The following is a 15,956-nucleotide window of genomic DNA, read 5'->3' as shown; positions in this document are numbered from 1 at the left end:
TCCAACAACAGACAGACAGCATCCTGTACACATCTTACCACAAATGCCGTCACTTAGTAACAGTAGGCTACCTAGTGCTAGTATCGTCTTCAGCAGCTTATCCAAATGAGGTTATGCTTACTAAACACTAACCACACACCATACCAACAACAACCAAAATGATATAAAGCTTCTAAAAAGCTTTACATCACAGACATAGAGAAGTATTGTACTGATAAAACTAAAAAAACACAACTTCAAAAACCTAAATAAAATAGAATATAGTGATAATGAAGTAATAGAAGCAATGAAGTAAAGTAAGTGAGTGTAGAGAAAGCCCAAATCCAATAATTTGATGATTTTGATTAAAAAAAGGTTTATTAAAACAAATAAAGACAGAGTATTTTCATTAACAAAAGTGACAAAATTCTAGATATACTGCATAGTATCACTTAACTTTGTCTACCACACATAATCTATTGAATGTCCAATGCCTTGCTATTTGAGGAGTAAGGATTTCCCCCAGTTCTTCTAGAATTTTACTCAAACATTCTGTAATACTTTACTTGACACCAGTGTCATTCATATGCCATGCCAGTATCATTCAGTGTCAAAACAGTGTCATGACACAGTCATAGATGAGTCATAAACAGAATGTCAATGTCATAAACTTTTCATGGTCATGAAAAATTGAGATTGTTTGGGCTGTCATTACCACCACCGATGTCACAATGACACAAGTCATGACACTGTTATGACACTGTGATGGCATAGGTATGACACTGGCATCAAGTAAAGTGTTACCAAACATTCTATAGATCTCATAAGTCTATGTTAAAAATCTGTATATAATATTATATTATATTGGATGGTATACTCCTTTTTTGACTCTGAGGACGGCACAGGTGCGCTGAAACGTCAGTCACTTTGTGCACCAAAAGAATAAAAAACCTAAAGTTGTTGCGTGCTCCGGTCATCCCTGGGTCTAGTCGCTGTGAAGTAGCCCAGTTTGGTTGATACTCCTCGAAGGGTTAATTATGGAATGTTCAAAGCTTGCTGTCATTTCACAAATGACCAGTAGGGGAGCTCCTCAGTTTAGAATTGTGATGGGAGCAGCTCTTTGATCTCCTCTTTTTTGTGTTGGCAACACATCATTCTATAAGGTACCCATAACCTCTTTACTAAATGTTGCTACTTTATGCAAGCTGTTTTGGCTGCGATTATACAGGGGTTGGACAAAATAACCTCTGACACCTGTCATTTTACAGTCATTTAGTTCATCTTGCGTCCACAGTTAATCCTGTTGGATGTGGTTCATCCTTCTTAGTGGTATGCATGCAGACATTACCTTGGATACCGGGGCTCTTGATACATCACAAAGACTTGCTGTCTTAGTCAAAGATGCAACAGTTACACGCGCAACAAGAATTTCTCCTTTTGGAACTCTGACATGTCAACCATAATGGTGAAAAAAAAGAAAGTATACTTAGAAGCTCAGTTATATTCACACATGACTCGTACGTACTTCAATGGCATAAGCCTACAGTGCATTTCCCGTGGATTACTTTGTCCCAATGTTAAGACGGCGGCTGGTTGTTGCTGGAGTCTTTTTTTGCCATGAGTTTATATTATGACATTCTGTCATGTCATGTGTTGAATGGTTTTCTTCATGATGTCAACTGCTTTTGTAAGTGTATGATTTCAGAGAAATTGTTGCTTCCTTTTTCAGTCCAGCTCCAGAATTCTGAGGAAAAGGCCTTGGTGTAACAGGTGCAGCATGAGTAGTCTATTTTAATGGTATTTGAACGTTGTTTCTAGGTATACTATATATACTATGTACAGTGCGTGTGTGTGTGTGTGTGTGTGTGTGTGTGTGTGTGTGTGTGTGTGTGTGTGTGTGTGTGTGTGTGTGTGTGTGTGTGTGTGTGTGTGTGTGTGTGTGTGTGTGTGAGTGTGTCTGGAACTTCCCCTTCAACCTTACACACAACCTTATGTGTGTGTGCGAGTGTGTGTGTGTGTGTGTGTGTGTGTGTGTGTGTGTGTGTGTGTGTGTGTGTGTGTGTGTGTGTGTGTGAGAGTGTGTGTTTGTGTGTGTGTGTGTGTGTGTGTGTGTGTGTGTGTGTGTGTGTGTGTGTGTGTGTGTGTGTGTGTGTGTGTGTGTGTGTGTGTGTGTGTGCGTACGCACATATATACTGTATGTGTTCCATTTACACACCCACACACAATGCTAATCCATGGGTGAGTGTGAACGTGCAAGTCAATTTGATCAATCAGCCTGTTGGCTAATCTCCAAGTCGTGTCAAGGGATGTTCCACAAGTAAAAATATCAGGATATCAGAAGGCATTGAGCTGACAATGCGTACATTATCCTGTAGGCCTAGCATCATCCATCATGCTTAGAGTGTCGTAGGTTTGTAAGTGCACTTGAGCAAGGCACCTAACCCCACATTGTTCCAGGGACTTTAACCAATATCCTGTGCCTAATAACTAAGCCGTGAACCATGTGTAAGTGTAATGTATGACTCAAGGCTAAATACCAATTCACATCTACACAGTAACTACAGTATAAAGAAGATAACTAGAACTATAAAGATAATTCTGTTCACATTGGCCAATGATAATGGCTGTTTTTATGAACATCCTAAAGCAGAAGGTATGACATCTTCATACCTTCTAATGAACTCTGATTGGCTGATTATTTTACCGTTCAGATAAAATCACTGAAAATAATCCCAACAAGATCGTTCAGGTTATTGTCCTTGCAGTTGACATGTAAACGACACCCATTCAGCTATAATGATTTTTACAACGTTAATGTAGTTACCTTTACAGTTATCTTTGTAGATGTTGCATAGTTATTGTTGTAAATGTGAACGGGCCTTAAAACCCCTTAAGACACGGCATTATAAATCAGCTGTTACCAGGATGGCAATAACCAAGTCGTAATGTATTACTAAAGGCCCCGTGCACTGTCATAGTGGTGTAGTACTATAGTAGTTAACTTGCAATGTCTATTACAGCATGCCACAGGAGTTACGGCGTGCATTAAGGGGCTTCAAGTTTAAACTGGTTTGACCATCATGGTGACCTTCTTGAGAGAGTAGGAGCCTCCGTGGAACTCGGCCCAGTAGACTCCGTCCTGGTAGCGACTGCGGTAGTGCCCTCCCCTGTACCACACGCCGTTCAGGTTGGAGTGGGCACACATGTGGTACCACCAGCCCCCCTTCTGGTAGTGGGCGCAGTTACCTGCATGGGAAAATGAAGAGTCAAATTATTTATTTTATAAGATTTTTTTTTTCGACTTTATTTCTGACAGGACAGTGTGAGAGGCGGACAGGAAGCAAATTGGGAGAGAGACGGGGAGGGGTCCGCAAAGGCCAGGAATCGAGCCCGGATCAGCCGCATGGCAGTCCTACTGGTTGGCCACCGTTAGGCCGAAGAAAGTCAAATTAAATCCACTGTAGTGCCCACATTGACTAGTTTATGTACGTATGTATTGTATGTATGGGTGTTTATGTATGCCTGTGACTATAGTGCAATTAATTAAAATGTCATCTTCTGTTGTTTTATCATCTTCTGTGAAATGTATAAAAAACAGCCATAATCATACGATTACTACAAACTGGCCCAGTATTAATGAAAAGAACATACTGTTATAATGTATTGACTTAGAAAATGAAAATAATATACATTTGACCAAATAGCACAGGAAGTCACACTGTTCAGTTCACATACTCTTTACTATGGGTGCTTCTTGTGCACCACACCCAAAGTGTCACCCAAACATGTCTAGCCTTTCATGGGAAAGAATGTAGTATCTCAAAAGTTGCAAGCACGTTTAATAGGCCTACCGCAGATATTCAAGCCCCGTATGGTTGGGCTGTAACTTATGACAGCTTACTTGCAAACTTTGTTATTATGTAGAACTAACGAATATATTATTTGACACCAATTCTAAACCCACAGATGTACATCATATACAAACCCCAACTCCGATGAAGTTGGGACGTTTGGTAAACAGTGAATAAAATCAAAATGCTATCATTTTCAAAACATTCAATCTATTCATTAGATGGAGAATAGTGAAAAGACAACATATTAAGTGTTAAAACCGAGAAAAAATATTGTTTTCGGGGACATATGTACTCATTTCTAGTTTGATAAATCCAACACGTCTCAAAAGAGTTGGGACGGGGATCAGTGAAATTTAGTAAACATCCAAATAAGATAAAACAACAAAGAAGAACATTTCAAAATGAATTGTACTGACGGACAATATAGGTGTCCAGGTATAAGATCATCACAGAGAGGCTGAGTCACTCAGAATTAAAGATGCAAAGGGAATAATTACCATAGTTATTACATACATTTTTGAATTCCCTTTGATTTACCACGATTGAGTGTATATAAGACATATTTTTGTTAATGAAATCATTGTATAGGTTCATGACATCATGAAATATATATTGGCTGTAGTCTCACTCTAATTCCTGGAGTGCTAGAGCTATTGAAAATTTACCATATTAAGAATGCTTAATGCATGAAAATGATACAGGGGTGTAACATTCTCCTAAGCACCTGAGCTCACTTGAAATAGACCCAGAAGACATGGGAAACTGTCCTTTGCTTACAGAAGTCAGCAGAAGTTGTAGAAGTCCATTCTTTTTGACAATAATAGAGCATTGCACATCCTGTGCTACAGTAAAAATGGACCATCCAACTTGTGTTAGTGCTAGCTTCAAAAGTCAGCCTCCATGATGGCATGCGGGTGCAGTAGTGCATTGGTTAAGATGTTCTCATTCATCTGTAGAGTTAAATACAGTGCTGAATGGTATACATGGGTTTTAAACAGCATGAAAAGCCACTCATGCATTATATTTTGAATGGAGATCTTCGATTACTGCCACATAGTAAGGTCAAATTGCATTCTCTACTATGTTTTAACAGTTTGGCTCCATCATAAGGACCAGCAGGTGATAAAATGGTGGGTTTTTGGTCAAGACCTGTCACACTGTAAGCACTACAGAAAGGAAAACATTGCAAAACATGACAAGGAATACACCCACCATTTAAGCTGGTGAAATCATGTCCAAGATAGGAATTAACACTGTTTTTTATATAAAATCATGTCATCGGTTAATGTATTTAACTGTTAAGTGTTGTCTTTTGTTTTGTTTTTAGTCTTCCTCGACATTTGCTGCCATTTATTGTCCCCGTCCCAACTCTTTTGAGACGTGTTGGATTTATCAAATTAGAAATGAGTACATATGTCCCCCAAAACAATATTTTTTCTCAGTTTTAACACTTAATATGTTGTCTTTTCACTATTCTCCATCTAATGAATAGATTGAATGTTTTGAAAATGATAGCATTTTGATTTTATTCACTGTTTACCAAACGTCCCAACTTCATCGGAGTTGGGGTTTGTAGCTTGAGATTAACCATAAAATACAGTATAGTCAAATCCAGTGTAGAGTGTAGGGATGAGCTTGCCATGGCTCTTTCCCCCAGCACTTTGTTGTCAAGGTGGCTGCCTTAATAATAAACACTTACCTCCTTGACTAGGTCCCCTGAAAAGATGAAGACTTTTTGTATTTATTTTTATTTCTTATATATACTTTTAGGGGTTTTCATATCATATCTCAAATTAACTGAGCAGAATAGACTTTCCAATGATGATAGTGGTATATCTCTGATACTGACTAAACCCCCCCAGCAACACCTTGACTAATGAAAATTCTGCAAGAATCACTGCAGGACTAGCCTGATTATCATCGACTTTCAAATCTCGATTCGACTAAGGTGTTGTTGCGGCACTAGGAGGGCGTTGCCAGTCTACATCGAGACTATTGTATATCCTGTTAAGACACAGCGTTATAAATTATATATACCAGAATGGCAATGGCCAAGTCATAGTGCATTACTAAAGGGCCTGTGTTATGTCATAGTATTGTAGTACTATGGTAGTTAACTTTTCAATGACTATTACAGTGTGCCACTGGAGGTACGATGTGCAGTAAGAGGCTACGTACTGTACCTGAGTAGGCATCCTTGTCTCTGTCGAGGGTGGTGAAGGCTTTGTTGCTATGCCAGGAGAGGGAGTCCCCGGCGTTGCCGTTGTAGTTGCCCAGGCGCAGGCGGTACCAGTCGCTCTCGGGCTCCAGGCGGAAGCTGTCGTACTCGGCGTAGGCCTGCCTGCCCTGCCAGTCCTCCATGGACACCCGCAGCTTGTACTGGGTCTGTGCCGTCAGCCAGTACAGGTGCTCCAGACCCAGCCAGTACTCCCCGTCCAGGTTGCCAAAGCCTTGCTGCGCGCCCAGAAAAGAGGGGAGCATTTATTGTTATGAGTGGAAAGCGTTCACATCCAGCAGAAAAGCATCAGCAGGTGCCAAATCAAAAAGCGGTCACGTGTCACACTCGTACACTTTATTTTTATGAACCATGGAGTTTCATGTCTAAATATATTGGCTTCTTTATATATGCATATGCATTTACAGTATGGTATAGTATATACTCAGGTATACAGTACACACATATACATACAGTAACTAACTACATAATGTATGTATCTTTTTTAAAGTTGCAAGGAATTTATGTAAAATCAACAATAATGAAACTACAGCACGGACTAAAACAAACAGATAGAGACTAATCTATCCCAACAGCTCCAAATGAATGCAATCATCAGTGAACCATCCAACTTAACGAAGGCAAGCGGTCATCAATTGTCAGAGCGCAACACTGCTTCTTTACGATTCACCACCTCATTTTTTGGTGTGCTGATGTACTAGGCCTTCAGTTTTGATGTCTTCCATCTGACTGGTCTAAAGTACCCTGAAAAGCTGCACCTGCTGAAAAAGAAACTTTCAAGGTGTGTGTGCGGGCCCTCCCAAAACTTTGTCAAGCTAGGAGACTTCCACTTTCACGTGACCTGAGGAAGGCCGACAGGCCAAAACGTTGTCACATTAAAAACTTGTTTATTTAACTCATGTAAGTGTTTTACTGGTCGCCAGCACCTCTGTCTCTGGTGTGCGTTTTAAACCTCCACTCATCAAGCTAGGGGACTTCACCTTGTACTGCTCCCAGGTCCGGAAGAAGTTGACGGAGCCGTCTACCCTCCTCTGGATGACGGTCCAGCCGCCCCCCGCCCGGCTCTGCTCGCACCAGGCCTGCATAAGGCGGTTGGTGCCCTGCGGCCGCAGCAGGTAGATGCCGCTCACGTTCTCGCCCGACGCCAACACGTGGTGGCAGTCGTGCCACGGCCCTGGGGGAGGAAAACGGGACGTCAACTTAACAGATAATTCTTAAAGATTTGTTTTGGTCTTTTATGTCTTTATTTGACAGGACAGTTTGAGAGGTGGACAGGAAGCGAATGGAGAGAGAGACGGGGAGGGGTCTGCTCGGGAATCGAACCCGGGTCAGCCTCATGGCAGACGCGTGCCCTACCGGTTGGCCACAGCAGGGCCTTAACAGCTAATTCTTATGTGTCGAAAGATGAGTTGGTAAAGAGCTACTACACAGTACAAAATGCCGGTAGTCCTAATTCAACATTTAGAGAGTCAACTTAACATCTAGGGTGCATTTGGTCCCAGAGTACTCTCTCAGTTATGAATTAACACTGCAGTTTTTGCTGTGCAGAATCCTTCATCCAGCACTTGATGGCAGTCATGCCAAGGCCCTGGGGGCAGAAAAGGGTTGTTGAAGTGAAGGCAGAAATAAACACTGGGCCCTGCCATGGCTCAAACGGTAGGGCACTGCATTGTTATGCTGTCGACCGAGGTTCGATTCCTAACTCAGGGTGATTTTACAGTCTAGTCCAGTCAAACACAATTTTCATGCATCCAGGTCAACTTAGTAAAAGAGCTTAGCTGTAGACAACTGAACCACAAAAAGAAGTCCAGTTGCCTACAATTTAACTCTTTTGACCGATGTGACCTCAACATCTCTCTTTCCCCCACGACTGCATGGGCATCATTTAGGATTTCAGAAGTTGGAATAGCTTTGCTTGCACATGCAATAAATACAATGTCATACATTGCTTGGATAAATGTACTGTAGGTTTAAAAGACAAAAGGGGAGGAAATGTTATGAAATGGCAATTTCAAGCTTAAGTAGACATTCTGCGATATACAGTTACAGAGAAAATCTGCCGACTTTGGAGAGGGTCTTAGATCTTTAGCATTATTCAGGATGCCTTGGGAAAAAGTCTAGAGGTCCATGAGAGTCCTACTTTTAAAATCAGTCCTCCTTATACGTATTTCACAAAAATGAACTATGTCCTAGTTCAATGTGTAATCATTACATCAAAAACAAGAAAAAAACATACTACATACCAGTGCATTTATTTTAAACATATGGGAACTTAGCAGGGCTGTCTTTGGGGTTCAGTAAACGCACACCGTTTGAGGTGCGTACGGCAGACAATTAGACTCAACTTGAAAAAGAATGGTCGTCGCACACTCAGAACTTTGCGCAGTTTCATTTAATAAGACCAACGTTTCGGCTCACGCCTTCATCATTATTAAATGTAACTGCATGAAGTTCTGAGTGTGCGACGACCATTCTTTTTCAAGTTGAACTTAGCAGGGTTGTACACAAAGTCCCTTCATACGTAAGTTACATGTGTGGGATGTGGGGGAGTGAAGTAATTGATAAGGGTCTGGAATCCCAGAATGCAACAAGGTCACCCAATATAAACAGACTTATCACTCAGCATAGGGAATCTGTTTACATTGGAGAAACACACACAATCTTCAACAGCGTCACCGGAATCAGGTCAAATGCTTACATCAACTACTTGGGATAAGGCATGCAACCTCATAGACATACACACACAAATATAAGACATAACAGTATATACCCACTTGAAAGTTTCACATATACTGTACAAACCCACCACCCAAACAACACAATCTACCTACTTTTCAGAGGCGCACATTACACACACACACACACACGCGCGCGCGCGCGCACACACACACACACAATCACCATCATCGTTCTCCACTTCAACGTGCTGCTGGCTGCCTAGTAGGGTCACCCATGGCGGTAAGGTTGAAGGGGAAGTTCCAGACACACACCTACACACACACGCACACGCACACACACACTGTCATTTGTAAACTGACTACTGTGCTGCTGTGGCGCTGTAATTTTGCAAGAACGTGTCAAATTATCCCCATCTATCTACACAGTGCTCTGTAATCGCTGGTCTCTGGTGCCAAGGGCACATGAAGGGCACTTCCTGTCAATGCTACTCAGGACAGGCGCACACTGTCTTTACTCTTAGAGTGGCTCTAAGTGTGTATGTGTGTGTGTGTGTGTGTGTGTGTGTGTGTGTGTGTGTGTGTGTGTGTGTGTGTGTGTGTGTGTGTGTGTGTGTGTGTGTGTGTGTGTGTGTGTGTGTGTGTGCATGAGTGCGTGAGTGTGTGTGTGTGGAGGTGGATGTTTGTTTCACTCACTAGAATGCTGTTTCTCCATCTGTGTTTTGTGTAGTTGTGTCTGTGTGTGAGTGTGTGTGTATGTGTGTGTGTGTGAAAGAGAGTCTCAATTACAGATACAAAATGTGTGTGTGTGTGTGTGTGTGTGTGTGTGTGTGTGTGTGTGTGTGTGTGTGTGTGTGTGTGTGTGTGTGTGTGTGTGTGTGTGTGTGTGTGTGTGTGTGTGTGCGCCTGCATGCGTGTGTGTGCGCGTGCGTGTGCGTGCATGCACACATGCATACTGTATGCGTTCCATTTACACACCCACACGCAACTTTAATCCATGGGTGAGTGTGAACGTGCGAGTGTGTGTGCATGTGTGTGGGTGTGCGTGGAGCGCTAATGAGCACATCTGGCAGTGTTTACGCTGACTGTTTAGGCATTCCCAAACAGATAAAGCCCATCAGGCAGCCTGTAGCCTGTTGCCTGTAGCAGCACCCAGGGTCACTGACCCCCCCAGGCCTGCCCCTGCTGCAATTTCCCGGCCGGTCAGCACACACCACTCTGACCAGGGGAAGCCGACAAGGGGGAACAAAAGGGTCAGTCGCCCCAGGCCCAGGGAGGGGGCACAATAGGTCATTTGTAATCAATACAAACTCTATTTCTCAATGTGAAGTGTCCTTGCCTTACTGAGACGGGTAACGCCCATTTTTAGTAACGTCCATTTTTAGTAACGTCCACTTTTCACGGATTTCACCAAAGAGAATCCAATCACTAGTTCTAAATATAATTAAAAATACATCGGGCGCAATTGGGCGTTACTAGGACACTTCACTTTGAGAAATACCCACTGTATGTATTGGGTGGGGGTTTCATTTGACTTTGTCCCCAGGCCCTACCCCTGCAGCTGCCGGCCGGCCAGCAAGTCAACACAGACCACTGTGACACAACACACGGCAGCATTCCCAAAGACTCATGGAACTCATTAGCACTGAACAACACTGCACAGAGCTATCCAATAGCATGCTTGCAGTAGGGCTGAGTATCAATCAAAAATGTTCTCTACCAGCACCAATATAGGTACCGGTATCTTCACTTTGATAGCAGCTCTTGAACAAAACTTTATTTTCTGACATTACACGCGGCTGCATTCCCAAAGACTCAAACTAATTAGCACTGCACACTGCACTCGACTCCTCAATTACCTGCTTGCAGTAGGGCTGAGTATCAATCACCATGTAACGCTTTTGCACAACTCACATCAAACAGGTGCGTTGGATGTAACCAGTGGTTCCCACACCGTCCATTTTATATTGCTCATGTTTCAGTCATTCAAACCTTCTGTGGGACCCGCAGAAAGACTTGAACTTAAATAGGAATCTGAGGAAGACTGCAAGGTCGAAACGTCGCCATGCCATTGAATGAATAAAAGGAAAAAAGAACTCATAGAAGAGAAAAATCCAAAGGAGTGTGCAAACCTTTTAAAAAAACTATCTAGCACAATATCCAGCACATTTTGGTCCTTACCTGGGGTCTTTGTGACAGGGAAGCTGACGAATGGAGAGTCGGTGGGGGGCAGGGGTGAGGGGGAGAGGGGTTCTCTAGTGTGGAGCCCCGGCAGCAGGGCCTTGTCTGGCGGTGGGACACTCTGGTCTCTCTGGACATCATTGGCCCTGTCTTTGGACCTGTTGTCATCATCATTATCATCATTGTTCAGGAGGGGACCGGACTGGAGATCAGTGGATGGCTCTTTCACCTGAGTAAAATAAATAATGACAAGAGTTTACACCATGTGCAAGACACAACACTTAAATTTGATTCAACTTTAACCTTCGAGGGCCCTGCCATGGGCAACCGGTAGGGCACTCGTCTGCCATGCGGCCAACCTGGGTTCGATTCCCGGTCCGGGTCATTTGCCGACCCCTCCCCATCTCTCTCCCCGTTCGCTTCCTGTCTACCTCTCAAACTGTCCTGTCATACATAAAGTCGTAAAAGACCAAAAAACATCTATTAATTTTTTTTTTTTTTAAACCTTTAACCTTCGAGGATGTGAAATTCTGTGAAACATTCTAAATACGTATCAGAAAGAGCATGGCAAAGTAAGATTCTAAAATCCCATATGATGACCTACAGTACAGGCAAAGATAGTAAGATTCATCCTGTAAAGTTCACTCGAACTCTATCTTTAACTTTATTTTCTCTGCTACAGGTCCACAGGTATGAACAATTTTCAGAGAACTGATCCTCCTCATAGGCCCAATACACTTGTCAAGACAGAAGGCCCTTGGCCCTTGCCTGATCTCTGATCTCGAGACTTGGTCTGACCAAGATTATAACAACTAATATTCTTAAACGGCATGGTTGACCCACCTCCCTTGGTTTGCTACTGGTTGAGGGCAGAACAGGCTGAGCCAAAGTTTAAACCAAACATTTCTTAGTCCCCAATAGAACGTTTCTGCTTAAACAACGTCTCTGCCTTGAACACGCCTCTACCCAGGACGGTTGGAAATGCTCAAAGTTGCTTAGTTCTCGACTAAGTGGGTGGAGTTCCCGCTGTAGCAGGATCTCGACTCTACCTGAACGAGATTTTGGCCTTAGTGTGTGTAGCTGAGCCGAGGTGTTGCGACACAGCTAGGGCGGAGCCTGGGTACCTTGGCCCTGCCGTGGCCTAACGGTAGAGCACTGGGTTACTACACCGGCGACCCGGGTTTCATTCCGGCCCGTGTCATTTGCCGGTCCTTCCCCGTCTCCCTCTCCCCACTCATTTCCAGTCTCTCCTCCACTGTACTGTCAGAAATAAAGGTAAAAAAAACCCTAAAAACATTTTTAAAAAACACCCATTCGATGGCGTCATTAATGGTTCTCGAGCCAAATGGTGCGAAGTACGCACTTGAAGTACGGTATGCCGAGCCCTTTAAACAGAGACTTGGCTGTGCTGTGTCAACTCACAGTTTCTGTCTGTGAGGGTCTATCACAGAGTTTGCACTGCTTCTCCAGGAGGTTTATGAGCTGGGTCTGGTTGCTCATTAGGGTGGTTAGAGCCTCATACTTCTTCTCCAGTTCCCTGTAGCTGCTGGTAACCTGTAGCACCTATGGGGACATCAGACAAGACGAAAACAATGACATGGTCACATAAAGGAATGGATGAAGAGTTTTGTTGCAAAATGACGTAAGCACCAATTTTTGACTTTTGCATTTTATTATTGGAAATGACAGTTTAGATGTCCTTTCATCTATGTATGAATTCTTGCCATTCAAATATTTTGAGAATATTCCATTCAAAGCTACGTATATGAAATGTATTTTGCAATGCAATGCAATGCAATGCCCAATACAAAATTGTGAATTTCCCAAAAAGTTCCAAAATGGATACACGTCATTTTGCAGATGAGTTCTTCAGATGTTACCATTATCAGATATGGCTCATCTACATATACATACAGTGCATTCCAGTCATACTGTCCTATCTGAGGCATTAAAGCCCCCCCAAAAAAGAACACAATGCTTTGCAAGTTTAAACCGTTAACACATAAATAAATAAATAAATTTGCTGTTTCAAGAATTGCAATGACCAAGTCGTAGTGCATTACTGAACCCCCTATGTTATATCATAGTAGTGTACAGTAGTACTATGGTAGTTACATTTTCAATGACTATTACAGCGTTCCACGGGTGGAACGGCGTGCATTATGGGGCTACATTAGGGTGACCATGTCCGTGACAGGAAAAAGATGGACATATTTTAGGACGGTGGGTTTTGGGGGTCCTCCCCCAAGAAAATGTGCGTTTCTTAGATGCAATTTCATGCATTTTAATGCATTTTGTCCGGCTTAATGCTGTGCCTTACACCGGACAAGGCACTGAAAAGAGGGACGGTCCTCCCTAAAGACGGACATCTGGCCACCCTAGGCTACATATCCACATCTGGATGCCCCAGCCCTGGTCACCTGCGAGGTGGCATTGAGGAGCATGTTCTCCAGTCTGCGCTGCTCCGCCGCCTGGTCCTTCTTGTGGACGATCTCGTGCAGCAGCTGGGCGTAGAGCTGGGTGATGCGGCCGTTCATGGCGCTGCTGTCCCTCTGCAGCGCCCGCACGTCCCCCACCACGCCCCCACCGCCCCCCTGTTCCAGCTGCCCACGCACCAGCTCCAGCTGCTCCTGCTGCCGGGCTAACTCACTCCGCAGCAGAGCCATCTGATGTAGAACAGATTAGAACAGGTTGGAGTACAATAGAACAATAGAGAATTTTATACAATACAAAACAATGTAATACAATACAGTACAAATCAACTGAGTTGAATTTATCTGAGTTGAATAGAACAAGAGAGAACAAAGGAAATAGAATGCATCTAATGCCTCTTTTCCACTGCCAGTTTTCAGGTAGGCCTACAGCTCGACACAGCGCAACTTGGCCACCATTTTCTGCTTTACGATTGAGCTGTGTCGTGCCTCTTCGAAAAGTAAACAGTGGCAGCTGAGTCGCACTGTGTCGAACTGTAGGTCTACCTGAAAACTGGCAGTGGAAAAGAGGCATTATAGTCACTCTACAGATACTGTAATGAGGACATTCAAAGCAGGTCCTTCTAAAGTGCACACAGTACATGTACGTAAACAATTCACAACATACATACAACACAATACAGTATACACACCAACAGTGTACAGAAACAATTAAAGGATGCGCCCAATCTCTGTGTGACTATCTATGACTTATGCTAGGCCCAGCCACTATGGACCTTACGCATCTAAGAATCCTGGTCCTAACCTACGTTGACCTTATGACTCTACAATCTCTATCTATCTCTTCTTCCTCTGCCTTCCTGCTATTTCTGCCTCTCCTCTATACCTCTCCTTTTAAATCCATCTCTAACAATGATGTTTTTTTCCATTTGATGAGCACTTTGAGTTACATGCCTTGTATGATACAGTGCTATACAAATACAATTATTATTATTAAATTATTATTATGATAGGCTGCACTGGTCCAAGATGCTGTACACACAGGCACCAACCTCTGTGTGGTTGGTGGCAGGAGCCATCTCTCTGCTGACACACAAGGCTCCCTTCAGTTTCTGCTGGGGCACGATGAAGGTGTAGGAGCAGCGACCTGTCTTCAGGTCCGGCGAGCGAGAGGAGCGTCTCTGACCGGCGTCCTCATCACCACCATCTTTACGGCCCTCGCTGCTGGGTATCAGCACGCCAAAGACCAGCAGGAGCAGGATGGCAAAGCACCGCAGGCTTTCCATGAGGGAATGAGACAGATCTACATAGCATACACAGGGAGCACAGTTGGGTTCAGTGGTGTTGTCTACTTTTTTGTGGTGGGTATACTGTATATTTGAGCATTTTTTGAGGTGGGTATACTGTATATATTTGTGCTATTCTAAATAAAGGATCAATCAATTTTAGGTGGGTATACTGAAATTCCTAGTGAAAAAGAAGTCCGCGACACTGCTTGTCTTACTGTGTATTTAATAGAGCAACGTTTCGACCTTCAGGTCTTCATCAGGCAAAGTGTGACACTTTGCCTGATGAAGACCTGAAGGTCGAAACGTTGCTCTATTAAATACACAGTAAGACAAGCAGTGTCGCGGGCTTCTTTTTCACTTGGATTTACTCTCATTGTCCTGCACCTGGCCCATCGGGTGGGATGTGCACACATCTACTCCTCTGAACTTATACTGAAATTCCTGAAATTTTGAAGTGGGTATACTGCGTATACCTGCTTTGTACGTAGATTACACCACTGGTTGGGTTACATTTCATCATGTCATTGCACATTGTTGTGAAGCACACACAAAACACAACTTTTAACTTTAGAAGAATCAAATCTAGGTTGATTGCTGAAATGGAAGTCATTGCACTGTTGTTAACAATACCATATAATCTCATTGAAATGCATTTTGAAGTAGATGACACCATCTCAGTAACTCTGTTGTTTAAACAGTCTCCCCTAGACCCTTAATGGGTCAACAATGGCAACCAGTGGTAAACATCATTCCCGTAAAGTCAATTTACTTGCCTGTTAAGTTAACACTTTACAGAGCACTGCAAAAGTACACCACATAAACTCAGTAAGAGCTGTCTATGTATAAATGTATCAACAAGCTCGGGAAAAAATACCACAACCAGTGCAACTGATTTTGGTAATTAAATTCTTACTAAGCATCTTTGCTTGCCTTAGTCGAATCTTAATCTTTATAAAAGTCTTAATCTTTAATCTAAATCTTTAAAAGTACTACAAATAACTAAGAACTTTTAGAACAAAACATGTAAAGCTCTGAATAAACTACAAACTGTTAAAAAAATACCCAGACAGGTGCAGCCCTTCACTTACTTATAATTTGTACAGATACATTTGAAAGAAATACAAGAAATGTGACAAAAAGAATCAATGTCTCTTACCAGAGTTTTGAATGCGTTGGGCTGAGTAAATTAGGCAAGTGAATAGTTCTCACGCAGCCACAGCTCTCGTTAAGTGATCGTAACTGTCACCAACTCGTCATCTGATATCTTATTTAAACAACAAGTACTGAAAGATCACTATATTTCCATTGTA

The 15,956-nt window shown here is 42.9% G+C and overlaps 1 protein-coding gene across 1 annotated transcript; it reads right to left on the bottom strand.

Moving 5' to 3' along the window:
* Positions 1-3,040: 3,040 nt before the first annotated feature.
* On the bottom strand, positions 3,041-14,650 carry angptl6 (angiopoietin-like 6). Its single transcript, XM_063187249.1, is given in 7 exon segments — positions 3,041-3,225; positions 6,017-6,287; positions 7,050-7,243; positions 10,926-11,083; positions 12,319-12,488; positions 13,346-13,591; positions 14,410-14,650. Coding segments are annotated over 7 exon segments (1,458 nt in total). The 5' UTR covers positions 14,644-14,650.
* Positions 14,651-15,956: the final 1,306 nt, after the last annotated feature.

The sequence above is a fragment of the Engraulis encrasicolus genome, chromosome 2 (genome assembly GCF_034702125.1).
Source record: "Engraulis encrasicolus isolate BLACKSEA-1 chromosome 2, IST_EnEncr_1.0, whole genome shotgun sequence".
In the NCBI taxonomy this organism is placed as follows: domain Eukaryota; kingdom Metazoa; phylum Chordata; class Actinopteri; order Clupeiformes; family Engraulidae; genus Engraulis; species Engraulis encrasicolus.
Note: the sequence above shows the minus strand (reverse complement) of the source record. Positions and strands in the feature narration are given on the sequence as shown.